We start from the raw sequence: 18,235 nt of genomic DNA, 5'->3' as shown, positions 1-18,235 counted from the left end.
TTTTTAACAAGCTCCCTATGGTATATACTACTGTTTAAAAATCATTTGGTCATTCTTTTTTTTTTCTAATTTATTGGGGTATAGTTGCTTTACAATGTTGTGTTAGTTCTGCTGTATAGCGAAGTGAATCAGCTATATGTATACATATATCCCCTCTTTTTTGGATTTCCTTCCCATTTAGGTCACCACAGAGTATTAAGTAGAGTTCCCTGTGCTATACAGCATGTTCTCATTAGTTACCTATTTTATACATATTACTGTATATATGTCAATCCCAATCTCCCAATTCACCCCACACCCCCCTGCCCCACCTTGGTGTCCATATGTTTTTTCTCTTGGTGTCCATATGTTTTTTCTCTATGTCTGTGACTCTATTTCTGCCTTGCAAATAGGTTCATCTGTACCATTTTTCTAGATTCCACATATATGTGTTAATACACGATATTTGTTTTTCTCTTTCTGACTTACTTCACTCTGTATGACAGTCTCTAGGTCCATCCACGTCACTACAAATGACCCAATTTCATTCCTTTTTATGGCTGAGTAATCTTCCATTGTATATATGTACCACATCTTTATCCATTCATCTGTCAGTGGACATTTAGCTTGCTTCCATGACCTGGCTATTGTAAATAGTGCTGCAGTGAACATTGGGGTGCATCTGTCTTTTTGAATTATGGTTTTCTCTGGGTATATGACCAGTAGTGGGATTGCTGGGTCATATGCTAATTCTGTTTTTAGTCTTTTAAGGAACCTTCATACTGTTCTCCATAGTGGGTGTATCAATTTACATTTCCACCAACAGTTGCAAAACGGTTCCCTTTTCTTCACACCCTCTCTGGCATTTATTGTTTGTAGATTTTTTGGTGATGGCCATTCTGACTGGTGTGAAGTGATACCTCATTGTAGTTTTGATTTGCATTTCTCTAATAATTAGTGATATTGAGCATCTTTTCATGTGCCTCTTGGCCATCTGTATGTCTTCTTTGGAGAAATGTCTATTTAGGTCTTCTGCCCATTTTTTGATTGCGTTGTTTGTTTTTTTGATATTGAGGTGCATGAGCTATTTGTATTTTTTGGAGATTAATCCCTTGTCCGTTGCTTCGTTTGTAAATATTTTCTCTCATTCTGTGGGTTGTCTTTTCGTCTTGTTTACGGTTTCCTTTGCTGTGCAAAAGCTTTTAAGTTTCATTAGGTCTCATTTCTTTGTTTTTATTTTTATTACTGAAGGAGGTGGGTCAAAAAAGGTCTTTCTGTGATTTATGTCAGAAAGTGTTCTTCCTATGTTTTCCTCTAAGAGTTTTATAGTGTCCGGTCTTACATTTAGGTCTTTAATCCATTTTGAGTTTATTTTTGTGTATGGTGTTAGGGAGTGTTCTAATTTCATTCTTTTACATGTAGCTGTCCAGTTTTCCCAGCACCACTTATTGAAGAGACTGTCTTTTCTCCACTGTATATTCTTGCCTCCTTTGTCATAGATTAGGTAACCGTAGGTGCATGGGTTTATCTCTGGGGTTTCTGTCCTGTTCCATTGATCTATATTTCTGTTTTTGTGCCAGTACCATACTCTCTTGATTACTCTAGCTTTGTAGTATAGTCTGAAGTTAGGGAGCCTGATTCCTCCAGCTCCATTTTTCTTTCTCAAGATTGCTTTGGCTATTCGAGATCTTTTGTGTCTCCATACAAATTGTGCAATTTTTTGTTCTAGTTCTGTGAAAAATGCCATTGGTAATTTGATAGGGATTGCATTGAATCTGTAGATGGCTTTGGGTAGTATAGTCATTTTCACAGTATTGATTCTTCCAATCCAAGAACATGGTATATCTCTCCATCTGTTTGTGTCATCTTTGATTTCTTTCATCAGTGTCTTGTAGTTTTCTGTATACAGGTCTTTTACCTCCTTAGGTAGGTTTATTCCTAGGTATTTTATTCTTTTTGTTGCAATGGTGAATGGGATTATTTCCTTAATTTCTCTTTCTGATCTTTCGTTGTTAGTGTATAGGAATGCAAGAGATTTCTGTGCATAAATTTTGTATCCTGCCACTTTACCAAATTCATTGATTAGCTCTAGTAGTTTTCTGGTGGCATCTTTAGGATCTTCTACGTATAGTATCCTGTCATTTGAAAAGTGACAGTTTTACTTCTTCTTTTCCAATTTGTATTCCTTTTATTTCTTTTTCTTCTCTGATTGCTGTGGCTAGGACTTCCAAAACTATGTTGAATAATAGTGGTGAGAGTGGACATCCTTGTCTTCTTCCTGATCTTAGAAGAAATGCTTTCAGTTTTTCACCATTGAGAATGATGTTTACTGTGGATTTGTCAGATATGGCCTTTATTATGTTGAGGTAGGTTCCCTCTATGCCCACTTTCTGGAGAGTTTTTATCATAAATGGGTGTTGAATTTTGTCAAAAGCTTTTTCTGTATCTATTGAGATGATCATATGGTTTTTGTTCTTCAGTTTGTTAATATGGTGTATCACATTGATTGGTTTGCGTATATTGAGGAATCCTTGCATCCCTGGGATAAATCCCACTTGATCATGGTGTATGATCCTTTTAATATGTTGTTGGATTCTGTTTGCTAGTATTTTGTTGAGGATTTTTGCATCTATATTCATCAGTGATATTGGTCTGTAATTCTCTGTTTTTGTGATATCTTTGTCTGGTTTTGGTATCAGGGTGATGGTGGCCTTGTAGAATGAGCTTCGGAGTGTTCCTCTCTCTGCAGTTTTTTGGAATAGTTTGAGAAGGATAGGCATTAGCTGTTCTCTAAATGTTTGATAGAATTCACCTGTGAAGCCATCTGGTCCTGCACTTTTGTTTGTTGGAAACTTTTAAATCAGAGTTTCAATTTCATTACATGTGATTGGTCTGTTTATATTTTCTATTTCTTCCTGGTTCAGTCTTGGAAGGTTATACCTTTCTAAGAATTTTTCCATTTCTTCCAAGTTATCCATTTTATTGGCGTATAGTTGCTTGAAGTAGTCTATTACGATCATTTGTATTTCTTCGATGTCCATTGTAACCTCTCCTTTTTCATTTCTAATTTTATTGATTTGAGTCTTCTCCCTCTTTTTTTTGATGAGTCTGGCTAAAAGTTTATCAATTTTGTTTATCTTCTCAAGGAACCAGCTGTTTTATTGATCTTTGCTATTGTTTTCTTTGTTTCTGTTTCATTTATTTCTGCTCTGATCTTTATGATTTCTTTCCTTCTATTAACGTTGGTTTTTTTTGCTTTGTTTTTTGTTTTGTTTTGTTCTTCTTTCTCTAGTCCATTTAGGTGTAAGGTTAGATAGTTTATTTGAGATTTTTCATGTTTCTTGAGGTAGGATTGTATTGCTGTAAACTTTCCTCTTAGAATTGCTTTTGCTGCATACCATAGGTTTTGGGTTGTACTTTTGTTGTCATTTGTCTCTAGGTATTTTTTGATTTCCTCTTTGATTTCTTCAGTGATCTCTTGGTTATTTAGTAGCATATTGTTTAGCCTCTCTGTGTTTGTGTTTTTTTACAGTTTTTTTCCTGTAATTGATTTCTAGTCTCATAGCGTTGTGGTCGGAAAAGATGCTTGATACGATTTCAATTTTCTTAAATTTACTGAGGCTTGATTTGTTACCCAATATGTGATCTATCCTGGAGACTGTTCCGTGTACGCTTGAGAAGAAAGTGTATTCTGCTGCTTTTGGATGGAATGTCCTATAAATATCAATTAAATCGATCTTGTTTAAAGCTTGTGTTTCCATGTTAATTTTCTGTCTGGATAATCTGTCTGTTGGTGTAAATGAAGTGTTAAAGTCCCCCACTATTATTGTGTTACCGTCAATTTCCTCTTTTATGGCTGTTAACATTTGCCTTATGTATTGAGGTGCTCCTATGTTGGGTGCATGTATATTTGTAATTGTTATATCTTCTTCTTGGATTGATCCCTTTATCATTATGTAGTGTTCTTCTTTGTCTCTTGTAACAGTCTGTATTTTAAAGTCTATCATATCTGATATGAGTAAGTCTATCTCATCTGATATGAGTATTCCGTGCAAATGGAAATCAAAATATTTTGATTTCCATTTGCATGGAATATCTTTTTCCATCCCCTCACTTTCAGTCTGTATGTGTCCCTAGGTCTGAAGTGGGTCTCTTGTAGACAGCATATATATGGGTCTTGTTTTTGTATCCATTCAGCGAGCTTGTGTCTTTTGGTTGGAGCATTTAATCCATTCACATGTAAGGTAATTATCGATATGTAAGTTCTGTTACCTTTTTCTTAATTGTTTTGGGTTGTTTTTCTAGGTCTTTTTCTGCTCTTGTGTTTCCGGCTTAGAGGAGTTCCCTTAACATTTGTTGTAGAGTTGGTTTGGTGGTTCTGAAGTCTCTTAGCTTTTGCTTGTCTGTAAAGCTTTTGATTTCTCTGTTGAATCTGAGTGAGATCCTTGCTGGGTAGATTAATCTTGGTTGTAGGTTTTTCCCTTTCATCACTTTAAATATATCCTGCCACTCCAATGTGGCCTGCAGAGTTTCTGTTGAAAAATCAGCTGATAACCTTATGGGGATTCCCTTGTATGTTATTTTTTGCTTTTTCCTTGCTGCTTAATATTTTTTCTTTGTATTTAATTTTTCTTAGTGTGATTAATATGTGTCTTGGTATGTTTTTCCTTGGGTTTATACCGTATGGGACTCTCTGCGCTTCCTGGACTTGATTGACTATTTCCTTTCCCATGTTAGGGATGTTTTCAACTATAGTCTCTTCAGATATTTTCTCAGACCCTTTCTCTTTCTCTTCTTCCTCTGGTACCTCTATAATTTGAATGTAGGTGTGTTTAATATTGTCCCAGAGGTCTCTGAGACTGTCCTTAATTCTTTTCATTCTTTTTTCTTTATTCTGCTCCGTGGCAGTTATTTCCACCATTCTGTCTTCCAGCTTACTTATCCGTTCTTCTGCCTCAGTTATTCTGCTATTGATTCCTTCTAGAGTATTTTTAATTTCAGTTATTGTCTTGTTCATCACTGTTCTTTAGTTCTTCTAGGTCCTTGTTAAATGTTTCTTGTATTTTCTCCATTCTATTTCCAATATTTTGGATCATCTTTACTATCAATACTCTGATTTCTTTTTCAGGTAGATTGCCTATTTCCTCTTCATTTGTTTGGTCTTGTGGGTTTTTACCTTGCTCCTTCATCTGCAACATATTTCTCTGTCTTCTCATTTTGTTTTACTTACTGTGTTTGGGGTCTCCTTTCCACAGGCTGCAGGGTTGTAGTTCCTCTTGCTTCTGGTGTCTGCCCCCAGTGGGTGAGGTTGGTCCAGTGGCTTGTGTAGGCTTCTTGGTGTGGGGGACTGGTGCCTGTGTTCTGGTGGCTGGAGCTGTATCTTGTCCCTCTGATTGGCAGGGCTGTGTCAGGTGATGTGTTTTGGGTTGTCTGTGAGCTTCGTATGACTTTAGGCAGCCTGTCTGCTAATGGGTGGGGTTGTGTTCCTGTCTTGCTAGTTGTTTGGTGTGAGGCATCCAGCTCTGGAGCTTTCTGGCCCTTGGGTGGAGCCGGGTCTTGGTGTTGAGATGGAGACATCTAGGAGAGCTCTCACCTATTAATATTCCCTGGGGCTGGGAGTTATCTGGCGGTGCAGCGTCCTGGACTTGGCTGTCTCACCTCAGAAGCTCAGGCCCGACCCTTGGCCGGAGAACCAAGACCCTGCAAGCCGCACCACGCGAAAGAAAAAAAAAAAAAGAAAACGAACAAACAAAACCCCCAAGACAAATGGTAAAAGCAAAACCAAACAGACAAAAATACACAAAGAAACACACACACACACAAAAACAGGGAAAAAAAAAAAAAGAAAGGCAAGATGGACTTACCTGGTGGTCCAGTGGGTAAGACTCCATGCTCCCAATGCAGGGAGCCTGGGTTCAGTCCCTGGTTGGGGAACTAAATCCCACATGCATGCCACAACTAAGAGTTTGCATGCCGCAAGTAAGACTCTGCAGGCTGCAATGAAGACCCCATGTGTCATAACTAAGACCCGGCGCAGCCAAAATAAATAAATAAATATTAAAAAACAACAACAACTTTACAGACTCACAGACTCAGAGAACAAACTTATGGTTATCAGGAGGGAAGGGTGGGGGAGGGATAGTTAGGGAGTTTGGGATTGACCAAAAAAAAAAAAAAAAAAGTATATAACTATATTATACACCTGTAACATATAATATTTTACATCAACCATACGTCAGTTAAAGAAAATAAAAATAAATGTAAAAAACATAAAATAAAAATTATTTGGTTAAATATTAGTACATGTCCCAGAATTTGTCTTTAGAAAAATTAACTTTGCCTTTTATGTTTCTGTAATGTTAATTTGATAATTTATTTTCACATTAAATTGTATAGATTTAAGTAAGGAAATGCTAGCTGACTATATCAGGAATAGTATGTACTCATAAACTAATATATATGTTAGTTGGAAGAGCTATTGAGTGTCATTTGCAAATAAATAAATAAGTAGAGGAACATAAGAATTAAATTCTAAATGTTATTTTGGTAAAATTTTTGATCCAGATAGTTTTATGAAAGTTTCACTGTTTTAATTTTTTTAGAGATCTTAGAAAATTCAAAGATGCCAAGAAGCAGTTTGAAAAAGTCAGTGAAGAAAAAGAAAACGCATTAGTAAAAAATGCTCAAGTACAAAGAAACAAACAGCATGAAGTTGAAGAAGCCACAAACATTCTGACAGCGACAAGAAAATGTTTTCGACACATAGCCCTAGATTACGTACTTCAGGTATGTTTATTATATGTTTTCAAAAAATGCTTATTAAACGTGTTGTTACTTTTGAGTGATTGCACTCAAGGAAATAAATAATACTATTTCTGTAGTTTAAAATTAAACCATGATTTTTTGTGAAAAATTTCCAGGTGTCTGGGTGTTTGTGTATGCACTATATGTGTGTGCATGTGTATACCTTTAGTTCTGATTTCTTCCCCTGTTCACTTAACAGTATACTTCCCCCTTTCAAAATGTCATGAAAAGCGTTATTAATTGCTATATTTTATTCTATGGAGATGCTGTGTCGATTTAATTAATATCCAGTTATCAGATATAGTGTTGCCAGTTTTTGCTGGCAATAGTGGAAGTATAATTTTCAATAATTGTAAATGATAATAAGATCTTTGTATACAAATCTTCTGCCACATTTCTGATAATTTGTTGAGAGTAGATTCTTAGAGGTACAAAGGCTCACCATATTGCCAAATGAAGAATATTTCTGGAAACAATGTTCTCATATTTGCATTAGGTGCTGCTTTTTAAAAGTAGAGATCGATATTTGGTAAGTTGCGAGGTGATCTGGGACAGGGGAGTTCCCATAGATTGTTGACTTAACAGTGGTCACAGATTATTTCTTTAAAAAATACTTAAGTAAACATATTGCAAATTAGTGATTAAAAACTACTCAGGTAACTTTGCGAAAACAGTAGAAAATGACTTTTAAGATTTTTTTCTATTAAGTTCCTGTTCAGTAAGTGGGAAGTTAAATTTTAAAAAATGAAGTACACTCCAGTTATTAATGAAAGGCTTCTAGCATGGAGTAGTCTGTATTTCCTATCTCCTCTTATCTACCTAACATTTATACCACTTCCTGCAGTAGTATGAGTACTGAGTCTGCCTACCCCATTCTACTGAAATGGCTCATGTTAAGGTCTTATTCATTAGATATATTGTACTTTTTGACCAACTTGACTATGGTGTTTCACTGAAATAGTAGACCATACTCTTTTTCTTGAAACATACTTTTGTCTTGATGTATCTTAAACCACTTGCAGGTCATCATCTTAATTTATGTTTCTTTTCAGTTTCCACCTTGGGTTTCTCTCCTTTGTCCACCTTTTCAGTCTCTCTTTTAGGGTTCCATCTTTGGTCTTCCTGTTTTCTGACTTTATGATAATCCCTTACAGTTTAATCATGCCCTTTGCTTGAATTATCACCATATATAGGTGACAAATTATTTTTCTCAGCAGTACCTCATTCCTTTTGTGTCTAAAACTAAAATCTTTCTTCTTCTCAAATGACTTCGTATTGCCGTTACCATACTGAGTAGTGTCACCCTCTTAATCATAGAAATCAGAATTGGAGAATCATATCAGGTATTCTCCTCATTCTCAGCTACTATATCTAGCAGTCAAAATTGCCTTGAAAAGTTCTATGTACCTCTTAAACCTGTTCGTTCTCACTCTGCTGCAGCCCCAACACTAGTTCTTACTGCTTCTTGTCTAGAGTACTAAGATGTTCTCATAAAAATTGATCTTTCTTGTGTTGCTTTTAACCTGCCCATTAGCAATTCATTCTCTGTTCTGTGGTCAGAATTACTCAAGCTTTTCCAGGCAAAATGAATCATTCTTGTCTCTGTTTCCTCTGTGCTGCCATATTATCATCATACACATTGCTGTTAGAGCACTTATCTCATTTATTGAAATTATTTATTTATATGTCTTTCCTACTCCTAGATTATATCTCTTCCCTCTAGTCCAGTGGTTAGAAAATAGATAGGTAATGTTTTTTGAAAGAATGAACAGCTTAATTTTAAATTTTATTTGGGAAGGGGGGAAGTTAGCTAAAATATTCATTATTTTCAAATTTACACATTATAAACTGTCCATTTCCTTTGATGTCCATCTAGTAGTTTTAAGTTAGGACCTCACCTCTCTTATAACTATTTGTTTGATTTTTCTAATGAGAACTGTTGTGTTATTTTATTATATGGCCAAAGTGTCTGTTTTAGAGAACAGTAAGTAATAAATATTCAGATTTATAGAGTTTGTCATGCTTTAGTTTCTCTAAATATTTGAATATACTTTTGTTTTTTCAAATGTATGCTGTTTTTCATTGTCAAACAGAGGCATTTTTAACATTTTGCTAAGCTTTTACTTAGAGCATTTGAAAGTTAATATTTTAGTTCTCAAAACTGAATAGACCTTGAAACAGACATGCAGAAGAAACTAGTGCTTAGGTAAACAAAGTTATTAGATTTTTCTTGGTCTGTTTTTACTTATTTATTTATTTATTTTTGGCTGCTTGGGTCTTCGTAGCAGCACGCTGGCTTTCTCTAGTTGCGTCAATCAGGGGCTACTCTTCATTGCGGTGCACGGGCTTCTCATTGCGGTAGCTTCTCTTGTTGCAGAGCACGGGCTCTAGGCACGTGGGCTTCAGTAGTTGTGGCATGCAGGCTCAGTAGTTGTGTCTCACGGGCTCTAGAGCACAGGCTCAGTAGTTGTGGCACACGGGCTTAGTTGCTCCGCGGCATGTGGGATCTTCCCAGAGCAGGGCTCAAACCCGTGTCCCCTGCATTGGCAGGCGGATTCTTAACCACTGCACCACCAGGGAATTCCCTATTGGTCTGTTTTTGTTTTCTGATCAGTGCTTTAAAATTATCTTATTAAACAACAGGCAGAATATTCAGTGTGAAGGACATATTAAAAAGATATTCTGTAACCTTTTGGAAATTTTAGCAAAGAGTGAATGATTCTTTTCTTGTGTAAACATTTTATTTCATTAAGCTGATATATAATAACAGACAAAAATAAAGTGTTTGTTGTGAATTTCTAGAGTTGGGAGAGATACCACAAAAGGCAACTTTTATAATTACTGATCTTTCAATAGTTTAGTTTAATTAAAATATTTATTTAAGGTCTATTAATTTGTTCAACAAATATTTCTGAGTGCTTAATATATACAACTTGGAGAATACAACTGGGAGTAAGGCACAACCTTGATCTCATGGAGCTTATGTTTTAGCTGGGGAAAAGAAATAGGTAAATAAAACATGAGGTAGTTATGAATACTATAAAGAAAATAAATAGGGTTGGTGTACTAAAGACTGCTTAAAGGCCTACTTTAGACCTTTGTGAGGAGATACTATTTAAGCTGGGACCTGATGGATAAGAGCCTTGTGCCCATCTGGGCAGAAAATCATGACATGAGGACAGAACAAATAGTACAAAGGCATTGAGGTGGGAGTACTCTTGGGTTGTGGTTGGACCACAGAAAAGGGGAAAGTACTGTAATAGAAAATTAGGTGGGAGAGGTAGCGGGAGCCTCTTCACAAAGGGCCTTGTAGGCTACAGTAGGGAGTTGGAAAGTTTTAATACAGACGTACATGATCTTATTTATTGTTTGAAAAGATAACTCTGGTTGCTGTGTGGAGAATGAAGTGTCAAGAGTCAAGAGTGGAAACAGAGACTAGTTCATAGACTTTTGTAGCAGTCAGGAAAAGATATGGTGGTGGTTGATGGTAGTGGTAAAAATGATTAGCATTTGTATTAAGGATGTATGTTGAAAGAGCAATTAGATAAGGAGGGTGGAGAGAAGACGGAATTCTAAGAAATTCAGAAGTTTATCAAGGTGATAGTTTTATCAGTACAGTACAATTTTATGGTTTGAACATGGCCAGTTTTTCTTTAAGTTGAAAAAATAGATGAGAGTTTCATTGGTATGTTTGTCTTAACTGTTTTTGCAAAAAGCAGGTCAAAAGGTGAAAAACTTAAACTTTGTTTTCATTTACTTTTCTGGAAAAGTATTAAACCATTAGAATAAGCAAATTTTACAATATTGCATTCTGGATTAGTTTTTAAAATAATGCATAGGTGATTAACCAAGTGCATTTTCCCTCAGATTAATGTCCTTCAATCAAAACGGAGATCAGAAATCCTGAAATCAGTAAGATATTTATTGAAATGATGTTCTAAATATTTTAATATGAAGTTAAATGTATGCATTTAAGTGTTTAAAATAGCACCATATATGTGTGTGTATATGTGTATTTATTTATTGACTTATTTATTTATTCCAGGTTCATAATTAATCTTCTTAATGATGTTTTTGTACTTCTTGTATGTCACTTAACCACTTTTTTTGGTCTCCTTTGTGTTATAGTTATTTATGTGTGTCTCATCTTTTATTACACTGTAATCTCCTTAAAGCAGACACTTAAATAATTTGAGATTGAGGGCATACATAGTGTCATTTTACAGAATTTTTCCCTTTGGGCTGTTGATGGTGTATCAGCTTTTTGGAGTGCAGGTAGAAAACAAACGAGATGAAATTTGAAGGATGGCATGGCAACAGTGATTTTTTATTTGCCCATTTTTCATCTTAAAGCTAACAAGGAAGTGGGCAGAGGATGATAGTCATATATACATTACACTCTTTTATATTTTGAGAACCTTAGAAATAATTTCTCCTCTCTGATTTTGTTCACTGAAGTTTTTTTGTGTTTTTTTTTTCTCAAAGGATCTACAGAAATTGCTTTTGATCCTTGTCCACACCTAGGTTTTTCCTAAATTCTCTGTTAATATTTATGTTATTTCTTATCAGATGAGTACATTATACTTCCTCTGTTTACCTCCACCACCTTTTCCAGATTGAGAGTAATGTATGTTAATTGTAGAAAACTGGAAAATAAAATATATGAAGGAAGAATAAAAATACTTATAAATGCTACTACCAAGAGAGAACCACTATTAATATCTTGGTGTAATCTTTGTCATTTTTCTCTGTTTGTGTGCACGCGCCTGTTTGTGTGTGTACATGAACATGTATATACACCTCTTAAAATTCCATTTAATTTTTAAAAACAAAATAGGGATCATTCCTACATACTGTTCTATAATTTTCTTTTTTCACTAATACACTCCAAAATCATCATGTGTCATTAAATATTTTTTTATTTAATGATGACTTTTGTGGCCAGGTAGAATTCTACCATATGAATACAGTAGGGGTGAGCAAACATTTTTTTTGAAGGGCCGGGTAGTAAATATATTAGGTTTTGGAGGCCATATGGTCTGTGTTGCAACTACTCAGCTGTGCTATTGTAATAGGAAAGCAGTCATAGACAATATGTAAATGAATGGCATGACTGTTCTAATAAAAATTTTCTTATCAACATGGAAATTTGAATTTTATATAATTTTTACGTGTCATGAATTTCATGTCTTCTTTTCATTTTCTTTAACCATTTAAAAATGCAAAAACCGTTGTTAGCCCGTAGGCCATCCAAAAACAGGTGGTAGGGCTGGATATAGTTTGTAGGTCAGTTTGCTGACCTTGAATATACCATAAATTAACTTTCCCGTTAATGGATTTTAAGTAATTTCCCTGTTTTTGATGTAAAGCATAGCATTATAGTGATCATCCTAATGAATGATATTTCCTTCGGATAGATTAAGACAAGAGATTACTTAGTCAAAGGGTTTAAGCATTTATTGAAACTTCTAAGGAATACTGTCAAATTTTAAGGGTTACACAAAATTTCCACTAATAGTGTGTGAGAGTGAACATTTTCCCACATTTTACCAACACTGGGTATTAATTTCCCCCACTCTATCACAATTTGGTAGATTGAAAATGTCATCTCATTGTTTAATTTTGGATTTCTTTGAGGCAAATGAGTATGAATGCCCCCCCCTTTTTTTTTCTTGGTCACTTATGTTCTCTATTTATGTCCTTTCCCTCTTTTTCTGTGGGGGTCTTCATGCTTTTCGTATTGATTTGTAACATCTCTTACCTATTAAGACTAGTAACCCTTTGTCAAATGTTTTTTCCTAGTTTATTATTTATCTTTTAATATGCTTATTCTGTGTTTTGATGTGCAGGCATATTTTACTTTTTATGTACTTGTAACTATTAATCTCTTCCTCTCTTTTTCAAAAATATATTTAGTGTTTTTTAAAATCATTTTCACAAAGTTGTACAACCGGCGTTATCTAATTCCAGAATCAACTTTTAGTGAGCTTTGTCCTTTTGTCGTTGTGTTTTATTTTATTGGTTTTTCTCTTCCAAAAAAATTCCTTTTGAAGGATTCTTGAGTGTTAAGGACCTTTTGACCTATTTCAGATTTTACAGAATTAAACAGATGTCTCTTCTTGCTAAAAGTAACATGGATGTTTGGAGGATTCTTTCAGTATTGTGATTGAATTAATTCCTTCTCATGTAAAAATTTAATAAAAATAAGAGTGTTTTTTCTCTCATGAATAGGTAAAATGTAGGAAAACTTAGAAAAAAATCTTAACCCATTAATCATTTTTGGATTTTTGGAATGAATATAACAAAATCTCCATATTGGCAAAGTCTGTTGCCTCATTTTATTTTGATATCTTGAGAAAATAATAAGCATGCCCCTATTTCGTGTTGTGCTTAGTGATCTACGGGTTGTAAAGTATATGTGATTGCTTTGTTTTGAGAACTTCGTATGTCCCCTCCTAATATTTTAATGTTTTATTTGTAATTTAAGGTTTTGCCAGTGAGTTTTGTTGAAAGACACAGAGATATTTTATAATGTACCTGGGAAGATGGTGAAGCTATTGAAAACTTGATTCTTTGAATTATTGCAATATAAGTTTGAAAATATTTTTGTAATACTCTTTTAAGAAAAATGACTCAGTTTAATTTTAAATAGGTTTGATATTTTGGGCTCTGGTGGAATAATTTTTAAGCAATAGATAGGATCAGAATTTTTTTTTAATTTCAGAATATTTATCTAAGAATTGATTTTTAAATGCTAACCATTTTTTCCTCCTGTTAGATGTTATCCTTTATGTATGCCCATTTGGCCTTCTTTCATCAAGGATATGATCTATTTAGTGAACTTGGGCCCTACATGAAGGATCTTGGTGCACAGGTAATGTACTGTACTTCTTGATTCTGTGTTATATCTCAATTTAAAAATATACAGATATTGGTATATAATTGCCATATATATAACTGGAAGTTTTGTACCTTTTGACCCCACTCACCCATTTTCCCATCCCCAACACCCACCTCTAGCAACCTCCAGTCTGTTTTTTCTATGAGTTCTGTTTTTTATTTTTGTTTTTTTTTTTAATTCCACGTATCAGTGAGATCACACAGTAGTTGTCTTTCTGTGTCTGACTTATTTCACTTAGTGTAATGCCCTCAGGATCCATCCATGTTGTTGCAAAAGGCAGGATTTCCTTTTTTTATGGCTGAATAATATTCCACTGTATATGTATACCACATTTTAAAATCCACCTATTGACGGACACTTAGTTAGGTTACTTCCATATCTTGGCTAAATAATGCTGCAATGAACGTGGGGATGCAGATATCTTTTCGATTTAGTGTCTTCGATTCCTTCAGGTAAATACCCAGAAGTGGAATTGTTGGATCATATAGTAGTTCTATTTTTAATTTTTTGAGGAACCTCCATACTTTCTTTCATAGTGGCTGTGCCATTTCATTCTCACCAACAGTGCACAAGGGTTCCCTTTTCTCCACATCCTTGACAATCTTCTCTTGTCTTTGATGACAGCCATTCTAACAGGTGTGAGGCAATATCTCCCTGTGGTTTTGATCTGCATGTCTTTCATCATTAGTGACATTGAGTACCTTTGACCTCTTATTGGCCATTTGTATGTGTTCTGTGGGAAAATGTCTGTTCAGATCCTCTGCCCATTTTTTAATTGGATTTTTTTTTTTTTGGATGTTGAGTTGTCTGAGTTCTTTATATATTTTAGATATTAACCCCTTATCAGATATATGATTTGTAAATATTTTCTGCCATTTGGTAGGTTGCCTTTTCATTTTGCTGATGGTTTCCTTTGCTGTGCAGAAGCTTTTTAGTTTGATGTAGTTTGACTTGTTTATTTTTCCTTTTGTTGTCTTTGTTCTAGTATCTGTATTTTTAAAGAGGTTTAGCATATTGGGAAATTTGACAGTTTATTTAATGATGAAGTTTGGTGCTATAGCAGATTTATGTATGGGTTAAATATGTAACCAAAAATAAGATTAAAGTTAAAGAAAATGTTACAGATAGTATATGAGGGTACCGAAAAGAAGAATTTTAAAACAAAGTGTTTGTTTTACAGTATACATAGCTGGATTTATTTTTTTGTTTCTTACATTTGGATTATTGAGTTACTGTCCTAATTGGTATTTTATTTGAGTTATAGCTCTTTTTTTATTTTCAAAGAAATTTGCATTTTGCTATTTTGAATAACAAAATTATAGAATCTTAAGATTATAGAACCCTTGGGAACTTTTTCATTTTATACACACGCACACACACATGCACATACATGAATTATATATAAGAATATTATATAGAAATTTTATTATATACAAATTATTTTTGATATCTAATCAAAACTTTATGTTAGATCTGTTCCCAGACATTCTTTTTTGTTGACTGGTGAGTTTTCTGGATTTCTGTCAATTTTCAGTTGATTTTCTTTCCCAAAATAGTTCAGGTTACTTTCTGAGGAGAGGGATTAAGGATGAAAAATAGAGTTTAGGGAAATGGGGAAAAGGTAAGAGCAGAATGAGAATTGCATTCATTGACCAAAAATAAATGTGGTGCATGCATGTGTGCATGTGTGTCTGTGTGTGTGTGTTGGGCTGGTGTTGGGGAAAGACGGTGTGCAGGGCATATGCTATGAATTACAGAAATGCTCTTCCCTGCCTCTACAGAACTTAATCTATTGGAAGAAAATAACAAGTCACCACACTATTAATCTCTGTGCTAAGTGCCCTGTCTGGGTATATAAATGGAGATTAGATTTGTTTGCATGTGATAGAAAACCAGAAATAGTAGGAGCTTTAACAAGATAGAATTTTATTTTTTCTATGTAAAATCAAAGGCCTAGTGTGGTGGTCACTTAATCTGCAGGGACACAGGCTTATTATGTCTTTGGATTCTACCTAATGGTTCAAAGTGGTTTATCACGCTTTAGCCATCATATCCAAATTCTAGCCAACAGGAAGGAGGAAAGGGGAAAGAAAGATTCATTCCCTCTCTTTAAGGATATTTCCTAGAAATTGTATATTCCACTTCTGTGTATGTCTCAATGTCACACTAGCTGCAAGGAAAGCTGGGAAATTTAGTCTTAATGCATGTAACCATGTTAACCTACTAGAATTTGGGGATTCTGTTGTTAAGAAAGGAGGAGAGAATGGATGTTGGGAGGCAACCAGCTATCTCTACCACATATTGGAGGATCAAAGTGTTACTGTAACATGTAGATAGTACATCCAACCCAGACTTGGGAAGAAGGCAAGACCTTCCTGGGCCCTAGGCACTCCCCACATCTTAATCAAACATTAGATTGTACCCTCATCTTACATTAATTATAATTTATCAAAAAAATGAATTGGTTTGTAGTTGACTAGTTTCAATAATTGTATATTTTGACATTTATTAATTTCAGTTTTTCAGTTTTTACCCTCCCAGGTCTCAAGTAATTTTGCAGGTCCTTGAAAAGCATCTAAACTCTGGTGCCTGTAGTGCCTGGTGGATAATATGGCCTGGTTGGAGGTGGCCAGTTAGGATATTCTTTCAGATATTAATTCAGTTATGAGATTATGGCATCTGGACCTAGGGTCCTGGCAGTAGGGGTGGAGATAAATAGATAGACTTGAGGAATAGTTAAGATGTAGCCAATTTGAGAGTGGAGGGACATGATGAGTTCAAGTTTAAATGTGTTGATTTTGAGAATAGGACATCTAAGTGGGTATATCTGGAGTTCAAGAGAAAGAAATACTAAAGGAGAGTACTTTAGCATATAATACTAAAGCATATAATTGCTAATTGCAATCACAAGAGTGTGTGAATTGACCCAAGGAGAGTTAATAGGTATTTCAAAATCATGAACCTATTTAAAAAAACATAAATGACCGAACACCATGCCTAATAATTTTGATTTTGTAAGTTAAGGTCAAGGTCCACGAGTATGGAGTAAAAAGAGAATTTGGCTTGGGACAGAGCCCTAAGAATGATCTACTTTTAAGAGACGGCTAGGTAAGGGGGCTCCGTGAGAACACTGATGGGAGAGGAGGTGGAAGACCAGAAAATCGTGGTAGCACAGGGTAAGGAAAGAGTGTCTCAGAAAGATGGGGGTGGTTGTCAGTGCAAATGCTGGAAAGAAGGTCGAGTAACCCTAGGACTGAGAACTACCTCTTGGGTTTAGCAGCAAGAAGGTTATGTGTTACTGATGTGAGAGTTGAGGGTCCAAGAGGTAAAAGCTAAATTACAGTGGTAGATGAATATGAAATAGGCAAGTGGAGAACAGGGAAACATTTTTTAAGAAGTTGTATTGTGAAGAAAAGAGAGCAGGTAGTAGCTAGAGGGGAATATGAGTTGTAGGAAGGTTTTATTTAAGGTATTATTTTATTTATTAAATTTGCACAAATTTAAAAGCAAATGGGAATGGGAGAAGTTGAAAAGCAGAAAGAGAAGTGGTGAAATCTGAGGTGGTAGGAGTGTAGGAGATTCAAAACATAGGTAGAGGATTGGGGGTACCTGGTTAGGTATAGGAGCCTATTAACCTCATGATGTCCAACGCTAATAGAAACACGGGATACATGCTACTGTGGTCCAAACTCTCTCTTCCTGATACAGTACCCAGCATCTAGGAGACAATACTGCCAGCCTTCGCACCTCCCCAACTCATACGTCCCCCAGTACTCCACCATTTGAAAGATATCTTTTTCTTTATACTTCTGCCGCAACAGAGAGAGGGGAATTTTCTCCGTTTCTGCTGCAATAGCAGTGGGGTGGGATGCAGCAGAGAAATTTACTACCAAGTTGACAGTTTTACTACCATCACTGGCATTGTAGTACTGGTGTGGAAAGTACATGCATGCAAGTTTAGAAATATCAATTTGAATCTTGGGGGCTGCCTTCTGCTGCATTTCAATCTGAATGTATGAAATACATTAACACGCCTTTCACTTAAAGGCTATAAAACGAGGATATAATGGTTATTCCACTCATTCAGTATAAGAAACTATTGAGGACAAACATTTTCCTAGCACAGTATTACCCATTAAATCAATGCAGCATGTCACTAAGGTAAGTATGCGTTAGATCTTAAAGTGGAGGAGTATAGTTGCCAACTAAGTAAAATATTTTATAATAGTGATAGTTCTATTTCAGTATGTTTTCTTTTGGTTCTTTATTATTATTCAGTGATATTAAGATTCTGCGGTCAGAATTTGTCTCCTGTAGAAAAAAAACACCATTTGTGATAGTGAATAAAGGATCACACAGTCTTTTAAGAAGGCCTTTTTCAGTTTTGTTTTTAAAGGATATCAGTGAGAACATTTCGACATTTAATACTTTGTCTTTCTCCATAGTCTGTTGATATTTACATTTTAATTTATTCATTTATCACACATTAGTCAGTTTGAGGTGAATGGGTGTTCAAAGATGAAATGACATACATCACAGTTTAGAAGAGTA

General features: G+C 35.0%; 1 protein-coding gene across 4 annotated transcripts in view; it reads left to right on the top strand.

Moving 5' to 3' along the window:
* The window catches only part of ACAP2 (ArfGAP with coiled-coil, ankyrin repeat and PH domains 2), a 157,170-nt gene that overhangs the window by 95,062 nt on the left and 43,873 nt on the right, over positions 1 to 18,235 (top strand). For all 4 annotated transcript variants that reach the window (XM_082458593.1, XM_082458592.1, XM_082458590.1 and 1 more), the window contains 3 exons: positions 6,582 to 6,765; positions 10,651 to 10,695; positions 13,562 to 13,657. In XM_082458593.1, the coding sequence (XP_082314719.1) occupies positions 6,582 to 6,765; positions 10,651 to 10,695; positions 13,562 to 13,657 (325 nt within the window). The remainder of the gene's footprint in view (positions 1 to 6,581; positions 6,766 to 10,650; positions 10,696 to 13,561; positions 13,658 to 18,235) is intronic.

This window comes from Balaenoptera physalus (assembly GCF_965194825.1).
Source record: "Balaenoptera physalus genome assembly, chromosome: 4".
Lineage (NCBI taxonomy): Eukaryota > Metazoa > Chordata > Mammalia > Artiodactyla > Balaenopteridae > Balaenoptera > Balaenoptera physalus.
Note: the sequence above shows the minus strand (reverse complement) of the source record. Positions and strands in the feature narration are given on the sequence as shown.